The sequence below is a fragment of the Oryzias melastigma genome, linkage group LG11 (assembly GCF_002922805.2).
Source record: "Oryzias melastigma strain HK-1 linkage group LG11, ASM292280v2, whole genome shotgun sequence".
NCBI classification, from domain to species: Eukaryota; Metazoa; Chordata; class Actinopteri; order Beloniformes; family Adrianichthyidae; genus Oryzias; species Oryzias melastigma.
Window position 1 is genome coordinate 23,093,788 of NC_050522.1, and position 13,555 is coordinate 23,107,342.

The 13,555-nt window shown below is 34.7% G+C and overlaps 1 protein-coding gene across 1 annotated transcript in view; it reads right to left on the minus strand.

Annotated features, from left to right (window-relative positions):
* LOC112162452 (semaphorin-6C) overlaps positions 1-13,555 on the minus strand; it is a gene marked incomplete in the record, with an annotated part of 81,229 nt that overhangs the window by 63,261 nt on the left and 4,413 nt on the right. The window contains 9 exon segments of the mRNA XM_024298234.2: positions 65-220; positions 309-440; positions 4,924-5,051; positions 5,132-5,221; positions 5,400-5,488; positions 8,066-8,188; positions 8,286-8,376; positions 13,172-13,273; positions 13,438-13,494. Of these exon segments, the coding sequence (XP_024154002.1) occupies positions 65-220; positions 309-440; positions 4,924-5,051; positions 5,132-5,221; positions 5,400-5,488; positions 8,066-8,188; positions 8,286-8,376; positions 13,172-13,273; positions 13,438-13,494 (968 nt within the window).

Genomic DNA, 13,555 nt, shown 5'->3' on the forward strand with positions numbered 1-13,555 from the left:
GCTGAAGATGACCATGATGAGATCCGCCACAACCGTCCCAACATCCACGCGACCATCCAAATACCTGCTGGAGGTCCTGGTGAAGCATGGGCGGTCGTTAACGGAGGAAACGGCTTCGTCCATCAAAGGGTAGGACTTGATGAAAGTCAGCATCTCATCTGGGAACTCGACAGAGGATTTATAGTCTGACGCTGGACCATCACCTGCACAAGTACCAGGTCTGGGACGAGAACAAACAACAACAAACTGGATCAGCTAAGTCCAAAGTGGTCGACGTCCCAACATGAAGTGATGCCCCGCCCCCTCACCTCGGTCTGGGAACCTGCTCCTCAGGTACTGGAGTCCACGACGAGTCGCTGGTCCTCTGCTCCTTGAACTTCCCGTTAAAGACTCTTTCTATGTCGTCCATGTAGAAAGCACAAACTGCAGAGCCTGGGATGCTGGAGAAAAGACACAAACATCGTTTAGTTCTGCTCACCCCTAAAAAAATAACTTTTTAAACAATCTAAACTCAAATCGGATTCAGTTCAGGAGAATTTAATCATAAAAAATATGTCAAAAATATGATATTATTGTGTAAATTCTTTAAAGCAATTCTTTTTCTCTTCTTATTATGTTTTTTTTTTCCCTTTTTTTGATACGTAAAAATTTAAACGAGCTTTCAGCAAGTTCTGCATTCTTGGTATCAAAATATTTAGCTCATTAATGACATTCCTGCTTGTTGCGTTGGTATTCATACATTTTTATGGTTTTTAAGATTTTACACAATTTTTGTGATTTTTAGCTCCATATTAAGAAATGTTTCAAATTCTTTCTGTAGTTTGAAACCTATGAAAGTTTGGTATCAAAACGTTCATAAAGAATAGTCATGCTCGCATTTTTTGGTATTTATACATTTTACGCATTTTTACTTTTATGCAATTTTTCCAAAAACTCTTCAAATTTTCACTATTCTAATTCTGCAAGCTTGGTATCAAAACGCACGTTCAGGACATTCATGCGTGTACTTTTGGTTATTGTACATTTTACAGATTTTAACATTTTAAATTGTTTAAATTATTCGTGTAATTTATGCAAATAATGCAAGTTTAGTATCAAAACGTTCATGCTTGTACGTCTGATATTTATACATTTTACAAATTTTATGCAACTTCTGCGATTTTTCAATAAATTCTTCAAACTCTTTGTGCACCCTCTGCAAATAATACATATGTGGTATCAAAACGTTGAGCACATTCATGACATACATCCTTGTACTATACATATTTTAAAATTCTACGCAATTTTTACGATTTGTCAGGAAATTCTTCAAATTCTTTGTGCACTTTCTACAAATAATAAATCAATATGTTCACCAAGTTCATGACATTCATGTTAGAACTTTTGCTTTTCATACATTTTAAGCATTTTAATATTTTACACAATTTTTGCGATTTTTTAAAATAAATTCTTCAAATTCTTTGTGTATCCTCTGAAAATAATGCAAGTTTGGTATCAAAACGTTCAGCATGTTCAGGACATTCTTTACAATTTTAAGCAATTTTTGCAAATCTTTTCGAGAGATTTTTCAAAATCTTGTACTTGTACTTTCAGCAAGTAATAGGAGTTTGGTATCAAAACGTTCAGCCGGCTAGGAGATTAAAGTTTGTTTTTCTGGTTTTCATATATTTTAAGCATTTCAACATTTTTACGCAAGTTTCACGATTTTCCGGAAAAAAAAAATAATAAATATATTTATATATATATATATTTGTGCCCTTTTTGCAAGTTCTGCAAGTTTAGTATCAGCACTTTCAGGACATTTCTGTTAATACTTTTGGTTTTCATACATTTTAAGCATTTTAATATTTTACGCAATTTTTGCGATTTTTTAAATAAATTCTTCAAATTATTTGTGTATCCTCTGCAAATAATGCAAGTTTGGTATCAAAACGTTCAGCATGTTCAGGACATTCACACTTGTACTTTGATTTTCATATATTTTACGCATTTTACAATTTTAAGCAATTTTTGCAAATCTTTTCGAGAGATTTTTCAAAATCTTGTACTTGTACTTTCTGCAAGTAATAGGGGTTTGTTATCAAAACGTTCAGCACAGCTAGGGGATAAATGTTTATATTTATGGTATTTATATATTTTAAGCATCCCCAAAAAATAAATACATAAATAAGACTCTTTGAGGACTTTTTGCAAGTTTAGTATCAGCACTTTCAGGACATTCATTGTAGTACTTTTAGCATTCATATATTTTACACAATTTTAAATTTTTACGCAAGTTTTGCGATTTTTTTTTAGAAATTCTTCAAATTCTTTGTGCACTTTCTGAAAATTCTGCAAGTTATGTATAAAACGTTCAGTACATTCAGGACATTCATGCTTGCACTTTTGGTACTTTTCACAACATCTTCAGTGACCACATTCAATTATTCATTTATTTTTTACATATCGAGAAGTTTCTCTTTTTGTCATTCATATCTTGAATTGGATAAACAACAAATGGGGTGAAGCCATACATCTCTTACGTTAATAAACAGATGAGTCCTTCATGTTTCTTTATGGTGGATCTGTAATAACCAGTGACTTTGATGGTGGAAAAAAATAATATAAAATTGACACAAAGAGTTATTACTGATGTTTTTGTCAACAAAAAAGCTACAAGAACATTTAAAATTGCGAGAGGCGTCTTATTTCTGACAAAAATGTAGCTTTTCGGTTGGTTTTACCACCATAACCACCATTCTATTTATGAATATTTGGAAAAGTAAATGTTTGGATTTCCATGGTAACTGAGGTTTTTGTTAACCACGCCCACATTCATGTTCATTAAATCGTTTCTTGCATCTTTACCGAAGGATTTATGTATTAAATGTTTAAAATACTCTGTGAAAAATGTGAGAAACAAGGAAATGTCTCATTTGTGAACTCACCACGATTTAAAATCTACAAACTTTAAAGCCTAATTGTTTTCAGAGGAGTTGGGAGGTTTCTCTTTCCTTTATTTTAGCTACTGATTGTGTATCCATGCATAAAACTATTCTAACAATCTGGATTGTTTTTACATTTGTCTAGATTTTGTACAATGCTGTAAATTTAAAGCACTGACTGATACAAATTACAGCACTTTAGTCACAAAAGAAGAAACCACACAGCCTGGAAAGATGGATCGTCTCCCGATTTCTAAATTGGTGCATTAATCCAACCGTCCCGGACAGTAAAAGTCACAGAGCTTCATGCTGAGGCTTGTGACTCACAGCAGAATCCGCACAGGAAAATTCTGCCTTATATAATCCCGTCTGAGTGCAGCAAATATAGACTATACACCGGAGACGTATGGACGGAGACGCACACATGTGAATTTAACACTCTGAGCAGCAACTAATGAGGTCAGCCTCTGTGAGCGTGAATACTTTAAAGACGGAGGAGAAAGGGAACTCTTTTGGAAATAAAAGAAAGGCCATGGAAAGAAATCAATCAGAAAAAATACACAGCTTTTTGCAAAAATCTTTACATTTTAGGCTAAAAAAAGTCCATTTTCAGAATTAAGAGGTTCTAGAAAGACAGTTTTAATATTGGATATCGTCTCCCTTAATTTGTAGAAGAAGAAACTTTCAAATCTACTTATTTAGAATAATTAAAACAATTAAAACTACTATTTATTTATTTATTTTTTTTTGGTCAATATAATTTTTTAAGAAGTACATTTTAAGCTTTAACCACGCCCACATATCTAATATGTTCAAATCAAATCAATCTTTATTTATAGATCACTTTTTCATCAACTTTAGCTCAAAGTTCTTCACATTAAAAACCAAATTTAAAGAGAAAGACAAAAATAATATCAAAATAAAGAAGTTGGTAAAATAGAAATAACAAGCAATAATTGAAAAATTTATGAATTAAAATTTTCACTATTCTGGTAAAATAAAAAAAGTAAAAAATGAGGGCAAAGAGGGAAATGCCATTTTCGCGAATTCGCCAATTTAATGCTCATTTAATGAATAATAATAATAATTATAATAAATTGTATTTATATAGCACCTTTCAAGATAAAAAAAGGGCTTTACAGTAAAACACAGAACAAAACACAGAATAAAACACAAAGTAAAACCAAATATAAAAACAGGACATAAACAGAGTTAAGAAAAAGCAATTTTAAAAAGATGTGTTTTTAGCTGCTTTTTAAAGGAAAACATCTACAAACCTTAAAGGGAACCAAACCCTAAATCAACTTTTTCTGTCTGTTGACGTCTATAAATGTGGATTCAAAAGTGCTGTTTGTTGGTTTTGGCCAAATTTTTGAAAAAATTAAAATAAAATTGAAAATATAGACAAAAAAAGCTAAATCGAGGTTTTACATTTGATTTTAGTGATGAAGTTCCATCATGATCTGCAGCTCCAGTAATGATAACAGTCCTGTTCCCCTGACAACCCCCCCTCTGAATGGATTTGGCACATTTTGCCAAGAAAGTGGGAAAATTTCAGGTTTTCACCCATAATTACTCACAATTTTTGTCCAAAGCAGCAAATAAGAACAATCTGATAACCCAGCAGCATTTAAATGCATCAATGATGAAGAAATCTAGAGATGGATCAGATTTTAAAGATTTGTTTCTGTAATTAGTGTGAAGCTGCTGTAACTTTAAGTTGTACATGTGTAGATGGAATTGAAGTTAATTTTGTAATTTAAGTGAATACACAACTACAAGTACAAAAGTATTACACACTCAAAAATCGGATGAAACTTGAATCTTTCCAATGAAAAACTGTAAAAGAATGTGGTTCAATCAGGACAAAGTTCTCTTCTTGATGGGAACAATAAAGTTCTAAACATGAACACAGTTTATAGTTTATAGATATTTAGCATCGCTGTACCCACGTCTTTATGATGATGAGGAAAATGCTTAGCTGGAGACGTGTCGCTACCTGTTAGCTTGAGTGGTGAACACGCCGACGACTGCCGGCCTCTGGTTGATCTGCAGCACGTTGGTGAGGGACTGGAGGACGTCGAAGTAGAAGAAGGAATCTCCGGGAACGGAGCAGTTCAGACGAGCCTGAGAGGGAAATGTAGAGACGGGTTTTTGCTTTCGGCAAAAAGAAAAACCAAAAAAAGGCAAAAAGTGATGAGTTTCACCTTCAGAAAGGACGTCCAGTATCTGTCCAGAACTCGAGGAGATCCTCCGTTATCATTCTTACAAACACGAGCGACTCGAGAAAACACCATCTGACGAAACGGACAAAAACACACTTTCAGTTCGATTTAAACACAACAAAAAATTTATTCAAGTTTTACAAGAAGCTTCGTACAATCTCATGAAAAATGTGGAGTTTCTGAAACTTTAAAAAGTTATATCAATTTGACTGTAAAGAAGAAAGAAAACAAAGTCTTCTCTCACACGTACCTTCCCCAGGGCCGTGTATTCCACTGCGATCTCGCTCAAGAAAAAGTAGACATAGTTCCCGTAGTCGATGGCGTGCAGGAAGTGCGGCTCTGCGGAGAACGGAGGATAATGATGATCGTCTGTTTCCTGGGTTTTCACGGTAAAAAAGGTCTTTCCTGATTGAGACGGCGTCTGCTCGGCACATCCTCCCACTTAGCAGGTGACAAAAGACTCCTTCACCTGCGCTCACTTTTCAATTACCCGCTTCTTCTCCCCCACGACTGCCTCTCAGAGAAGAAGTTTTATTAAACCGGGAGCTTCATTAGTGCGGGGGCCATGTCCCAGCAAGAACAGAACGGCGTCACCGCTACACAAACTCAAACTTTTAAACGTTTTGACATAAATGTTGTGTATTTATAGTCATAAATACAAATGATATATACAAAAAAAAGTGTTTTAATGGTTTTTTTTGCCAAAATCTGTTGTTTTCTAGGATGTAGTTTCATCAGAAATTTGCCTCTAGGTTTTATCAGGACGATTGGTGAAGAGCAACCCCGCCCCCATTCCCCTCCCAGTTCCTGAGTATTTTCAAAAACAAAAATACAATATTTTTTATTCATCTGCACCTGATTCACAACAATTTGAAGAACAAAACGCTCAGAAAATGCAATTTAAACTTCATTTTCTTTACTTTTGTCCTCCGTCATCAGAAAAAATCCACAAGTAAATGTTAAAAAACACAATTTTTATTGAAAATGAAACAATTAAGAGACGTCAGCTCTGTGTTTAATAATTTAATCTACCATTTAGTCACCTAAAGAACAAAACAAAATCCATTATTTTACATTTAATATAATATTAAAACAATATTTATTTTTTTTTAGAGAAGAAACAATTTTTTTTCTGGTTTTGAAGTGTTGTGGTTGGGTGTCATTTATTTAACATTAAATGTTAGGTTTTACAGAATAATAATTACCGTAAAAAAATCGAAATATATCAAATTTGCTTTGCTTCAAAAAGTTTTTTTCCTCGTGTCTGCTGAGAGGGAACGTCTGCAGATGTTTGGGTCTAATATTCCATTGATAAAACATTGCATTTAAAGAGCTGATTCTGCTTCTTCTGATGCAAGTTTTTGGTGTTGGTGGTAACAGGAGTAAGAATCTGGTCTCAAATCAGGATCAGCTTCAAGTGAATGAAAAAACAGATTGTAAATTAATAAAAAATAAATAAAATTACTGTTTTAAGTTTGAAAGTACATGTTGTAAACTTAAAATAAATATTGAAAGGTTGATTAAATAAACAAAAATAAAGTAAAATCAAAACTTTTATTAGATTAAACATTTTATTTTTGTAACAGCTGCTGTTTTATATGGAAAATGTTTTTTTTTTTCACTGGGGGCGGGGCTTTAAGAACGTTGGCTTTTGGGACGATCAGTGATGGAGATTATGGTGACGACAATTCCTCTCAAGAGCCAATTCTCAATCGACGAAAGTCAAAAAACTGCCTGCTCTACTTTTTTTATTAGTATTGTTTTTTCATGATAATGAGATCCACTCTCTCGTTATCACAGGAAAATGACATTCATTTTCTTGTGATAACTAGATCAGGGGTAATGTATCGTAGCGTTCCTCTCTCCTTTTCCACCACTAAGAAAACGACTTTGTCTGTTTTAAATTTCCAAATTTTGTGGTTAGCAACAAAACCATCAGAGTAAAACACCCCCAAAAAAGTTAGTTTTCAGTCTATTTTTTTACTTATTAGCTACTCAAACGCTTCAGTTCCATCCAAAAAACGGGTTGATTGACAGAATCCAGGATTGACTTTTTCACTTTTTATAAAACCATTTTTTTTTTTTAGAAAAAATGTCCACAGAATTAAATTGATAACTCGATGAACGCACCATGAAGAAACGCTCATCAGTCTTGTGTTTGAGGAGCGTGGATCCACATAAAAATCAAAAAGTAGACTAGAAAACAACTTCTCTTCTGCCGTTTTTGTTTTTAACCTTAAAGTAAAAAGACTTAAAAGAGATAACACAAATTTTGTTCTCTCATTATAACAAGTTCGTGGATGTCATTAGAACGACAAAATTATTTATTTTTTTTGACCGCTTTCGGCTTCCGTAGAATTCTCTCCCTACTTCCTAAAGAACTAGTGGGCATCGATGTTCACAGTTTAATTTTTGCAGAGACTTCTGGGACAAGCCATGGATTTTAAAAGAAATTCTGAAACCATATTCACTACTTATTTGTTTTTGTTTTTTTTATTTAAATTGCAACTGTGACATCACCGATTTAGTAGACAAATAACTAACAAATGTGAACATTTTACGAAAACTATAAATGTTTTTGCTCTGAAGATGAAAACTCAGATGGTTTTTATTAAAAAAGTAAATATATTTTATGTATATGTTTTTTCAGAAGAAAGAAAAATTGTTCAAACACAATGCATTGTGGTCTATATTTGCCAATTTAGTGAGTATCAATGCCCACTTTTTTTTTTTTTTTTTCGCAGAGACTTCTGGGTAATCTCAAAGACGCTGAATTTGAAACTGTGTACAGATTGTATACTAGAGATTTGGTCTATTTTTCAAATTTACGGCCCCCTTTTTCAATTACTTTGAGCTGATCCTGGTTTGATCCATCCAATAAACGAGCAGGAAAGACCGTAACAGTCAGCGGCGTACCTCGCAGCCACTTGGAGTCGTATTTGACGGTTCTGAGAACGGGTCGGTCGTCTCCAAGACTCCTGTAGATGACCGCATCGCTGGCCAGAAAGTCCGTCATGGTAGCAGAGTAGAAATCTCCACCTAAGACGTGGTAAAAGTTCGTGAAAGTGAGGCCACTGAAACCACAGGTGACTTTTGGAGTTCTTTCTGCAGAACAGAACATCGATTCTCCTCCTACCTGCAAAGAGTCCAACGTTGGACTGACCGGACTCAAACGGACAGCGGGCCTGACCCACCACCTCCTCTCCGACCTGCTCCATGGAGGTCATCTGAGGGAAGACGGCAGCAGATTCTCTACTTAAAGCTCATTTTGTTACACTTTAAGTCACATAAAAATAAATAAACATGGATTACATTTACAAATATGTTAATGAAACAAGGAGATATTTAAAACAAGAAATTCCAATAGCTAAAATGTCATGTAAATGTGTCATTTGTGATGAAATGTGTGCTAATAGTATTCACGGGATGTTTTTCAGGGAGGATAATAACGCTGCTAATGAACCTGTGTCAGTCAGCGCTGATTAGAACAGCTTAACATTACTGCACACGTGAGCTAACAACACTAATCAAATACAAAACATGTTCAAAACGCATCAAGAATGATGATGATGAGGATGACGGGGAGCAGACGGTGAAAGAAAAGATCATTTTACAGATGACTGAATTCATTCTCAACCTCTTGAAGACCCGATCATGTGTTGATTTTAAAAGCTTTAATTATGATTTTTAGCCAAAACCATTTATCCGAACCTCTGGGATTTTTTAGGACATATTTTCTGCAGAGCGGCATGAGTTCATTGATAATTCACCTCTGGAAAACTGGGTCAGTACTAAACTGGATCAAAACGTACTTGGAAAACAGGAAATATTTTGGAACTTCACATATGAGTCAACAGAAATTACATGTGGAGTTCCTCAAGGCTCCATCCTGGGACCACTTATAATTAAAAAAATTTTATTTTTCATCTGCTCCTTATTCACAGCGATTTAAATAAAAAAATACTCTAAAATGACATTTTCAAGCTTAACTTTTTTTTTATATGTCTTCCGGTATGAGAAAAGTGCATATTAAAAACACTAAAACAACATTTTTCATCGGAGTGGGTCTTTAAAAAATCCAAACCCACTAAATCTGGGAACACACTTCTGGTTTTATCATTTCCCTCAGCATCATTGTTTAATAAAACATGACAACAGTTGTGTTTCCCATAAAGAGGGCCTGAATGCTTTGATAATTTTGCCACGCTCGGGCAGCAGTTCTGACTTTGTTAGCTGAATAGATAATCAGTCGTTTGGAGCCAGAACTATAAATCTCTGCTATTCTCTCCCTGTGGGAGCTGATTACTTTTCCAACCATAAAAGATGATCTCTGACCTTTCTGCCAACTCATTTTTTTATTTTTACTCCGAATCCATTATCCCACCAACACAAAAAAGCGGAATATGTTGATCTTTTTCACATCAGTCTTGATTTCTCTGAGTAAAATAGTCCAAATCAACCTTTGAAGTTTTTAGCTAACAATTAAATGCTAGCACAACCTTTTTCCCATCAGTGGCCGTCTGAGAGGGTTGGACACAAGGAACGTTGATGAATTAAAAGCTCCCAGCGGGATTGGGCCGATCGGACAACACGGTGTTGATGATCATCCGCTGCCCTGCTTAAACACCTCCTTGAAGTTCCCATAATTATGATGAAAGAGCGCGGCCTGAAAGCAGCTGCATGATGAATGGCTTACCGATGTTTTGCATCATTGTCGCCGCGGTAAATTATGTCTCTGGCCTTAAATGAACCTGCTGTTACCTGTAGGAGAACATTAGAGGAGCCGAAACCAGATTCAATGTGTGGAGTTTGTTAACCGCAACGGTGATTTAATGCTTTAAATTGATAAATCATTAGAGAAAAACATTTTTTCTATTTTACCTTATAGATTAGAGGCTTAATATACAAAGCCAGTATTCTCATTATGTTTTAAACCAGGGGTGGCAAACTCAATCGCACACGAGGCCAAAATTCAAAACACAAAACAGCTAGCTAAAATTAGCTAAATGCTAAATTAGCCTAAAAAAATAAACAAAAAAAAACTTAGGCTAGCCAAAACAGCTAGCATGTTGAAATATTAGCTAAACTCCAAAACAGCCTAAAAAAAATAAAATAAATAAATAAAAAAGCCTAAATTAGCCAAAACAGCTAGCATGTTGAAATATTAGCTAAACTCCATAACAGCCTAAAAAATAAAGAAAAAAATTTAAAAAAGCCTAAATTAGCCAAAACTGCTAGCATGTTGAAATATTAGCTAAACTCCAAAACAGCCTAAAAAATAAAAAAATAAATTAAAAAAAGCCTAGATTAGCCAAAACTGCTAGCATGTAGCTTAAATATTAGCTAAACTCCAAAACAGCCTTAAAAAAAGCTTAAATTAGCCAAAACGGCTAGCATATTACCGAGATATTAGCTAAACTCTAAAAGAGCATAAAATCTTAATAAATTCCAAAATATTCCAAAAAGCTAGCAGAATGCTACATTTTAAAACCGTAACTTTTTAACTATAAATATGAATAAAAAGGTAGAAATATTATTACAGAATATATAAACTTAAACTTTAAATAACTTTCAACCTCCAAAAATATATATATTTTATCAAAATTATACAAGTTAGAAATAAGAGCAACATCGGTTCATTAATAACAATAAAAAAAATTGATCTGGAGGGCTGGTTATGATTACCTGGAGGGCCGGATCCGGCCCCTGGGCCTTGACTTTGACACATGTGCTTTAAACAACCGTCCATAAAGATGAGCTAATGTTTTTAACTAAACTAAACCAATTTTTGTATTGTTTTTTAGTTTAAGTGGATAGTAAATGTCGTTTCTTTTAAAAAGTTTTTCAATATTTTATATTTTTCTGCAGACAGATTTGAAAGTACAGGGAGTTTCAGCAGCAGGTACCACTGCTGTCAATCAAACTCAGCTGCATATTCCAACAGAATACCTGAAATGCATGAATTTATTTACTTCATTTACTTTCTCTATTGCAGAAAAACAAAAAACATTTAATAGCAAGTAATGCGTAATTTAAACATAAAATCAAATATGTTTTGAGTAAAATATTGAAAAATAAAGTAATTTAAATATACAATTAAACAAGTAAAATAAAAAAAATAGGGTAAAACTTTATAATAAGACTCCTTAACAAGCTTTATTAATACATTAACTAATTAATTATTAATGTGTTTATAGGGTGTTAGTTAGATATTTATGAACAAAATAAGCCAAATATGGATTATTAACATACTTCATTAACATCTGAAGGGAAATATTAATATTGTCTACAAAGACAATATTAATAAGCTGCTTAGAAGCTTAAATGTATTAACTATCTTTGCCCACATCTAAAGTGTAACCAAAAATATACTAGAAGTCTTTGTAAAATCACAATATATAACACACTGGACAACAAAAATGTGGTTAATTGCAATAAAACTGTCTTATGCAGAAACAACAGACAAAAAAAATGACTTTTTGGAGCTCAGATTTGTCCAAAAAGAGATAAAAACCCAACGCGTTTATGATTGATATTAAAAGGTGTTCTACATTACTTTACCTCAGCTGCTCTAAGGGACTCATCAGCTCTCAGCCACTTCAACTGGAGCCAATAAAAGGAACAAAACAAATAAACTGTAGGCTTTGTTAAGACCATAGTTTGCCTCTTCCAATAAGTCGATACGATCTGCAAATACCCTAAAGTCTGTTTCCACCACAGCAGTCTGGAAACTATCAATAGATATCGAACGGGATAAAAGCTCTCGATGAAAGAGACCAAACCAGCTTTTGATTTACTTTATTAATTCTTTTAGTAAGAAAAAAGAAAACTGGAGTAATCACTGTGTGCAGCTTACAGGAGATGGTGAATAAAGGGTCGGTCATAACTGCTCTTATAGGTTGATTCGAGTTTTGGGCAAACCTGTACAGAGTACGTAGGAGCGAAGACTTCAAAGAGGTGGGAAAGTGATTTTAAAGATTTTTTTTTTATTTTTTCAACCTGTTAGGATCCAGTACTTCCACCATACAAATGAATAGATTTAGCGTAGGTGGATAGTACTACGTGATAGGGATCGACTGATATGTTTTTCTTTCCAAGTCTGATACGATACCAATATTTATTGAAGTCTGGGTGATATTTAGGCCAATATTCATTTGCTCCTGAAGTAAACATATTAGCATCAAGTTTTGCAATAATACAAACTACAACAAGTAGACCATAAACATTTTTTTATGATATTCTGCATAATATTGACAGTTGTGATAGGACAGAGATGTTTACTACGACTTTAGGGGAATTTTTTGTGTGGTTTAACCTCCTCACCACAAACAGCTTCAATTTCTGATTGGCACCGCCTCTGTGTGGTGAACCAATCAAATCAGACAAAAGGTGCGGCTGCCTCGGAGCCAAAAAGTTCAACTTTGGCTGATACCGATATGTCAAAATACCCAATATTGGCGGCGATATTGACATTGTTCGACCCCTATTGTGCAATCAGCATACCTATACCTTGGAAAAGTATGGTGCACTGGAGTTCTAGTCTCTATTCTCATTTACTTCTCCTCCAGTCTTAATTCTTTATTTTATTTCGTTCTCTGAGCTTCTGTTTGGTGCAGTGCAATTCACGTGTTGTTTTTTCCCACTCAAATTCCAGTTGGATTGCCTGTGCTCCTGTTCTAGTCCGTGGACCTCGCCTCCGACTTGTCATTTCAGCTGTTGACCCACCTGTCCCCCAGTCCCATCTGGCTGAACTCTATTCAAACACATAATAGTGGAGTTAGATAAGCTAATTCTTCGTTAATAGTCCTGTCCGTCCAAAGAGAGGACTCCTCCCCCATGTGGACATCCGTTAGGTTTCTTCTATTTTTTTTCCTGGAATCATATTTTTTAGGAGTTTTTTTACGGCCCTCAAGACACACCTGTGCCCTCCTTAAGATGCCGCTCCTCCATGAGCCCAGATAACCCCAAAAACCAGCAGCCCCCGTACGGGTCGACCCCATGAGGCCAAGACTTTAGATTTACCTTATAATTCCGGCAAGTCGGGTTGAAAGCGTTGGTCCCGCAAGCAAACAACGTCTCATCATTTCTGGGAACCAGTACTTTGACGTAGTTGTAGCATTCATCCTACAAAATAAAAGCATCACAGGAAAAGCTTTAACTGCTTCATCATGTGAGCTTAAAAAAGTACATTTTTTATTTGCAATTGGGGAAACAGGGAACGTATAGCCTACATTTGGAGTTTTGAAGCACATGAAGGAAATTTAAACAACTTTCAAGTTCAAACTTACGCTGTTCTTCCCTCTAACTGTACACTTGCCGACATCTTTAGACTTCCACGTCAACTTCTGAAACAAAAAAGAAGAAAGTGAAGGAACTAAGTTTCCAAGAACTCACTGGTGAAGTTTT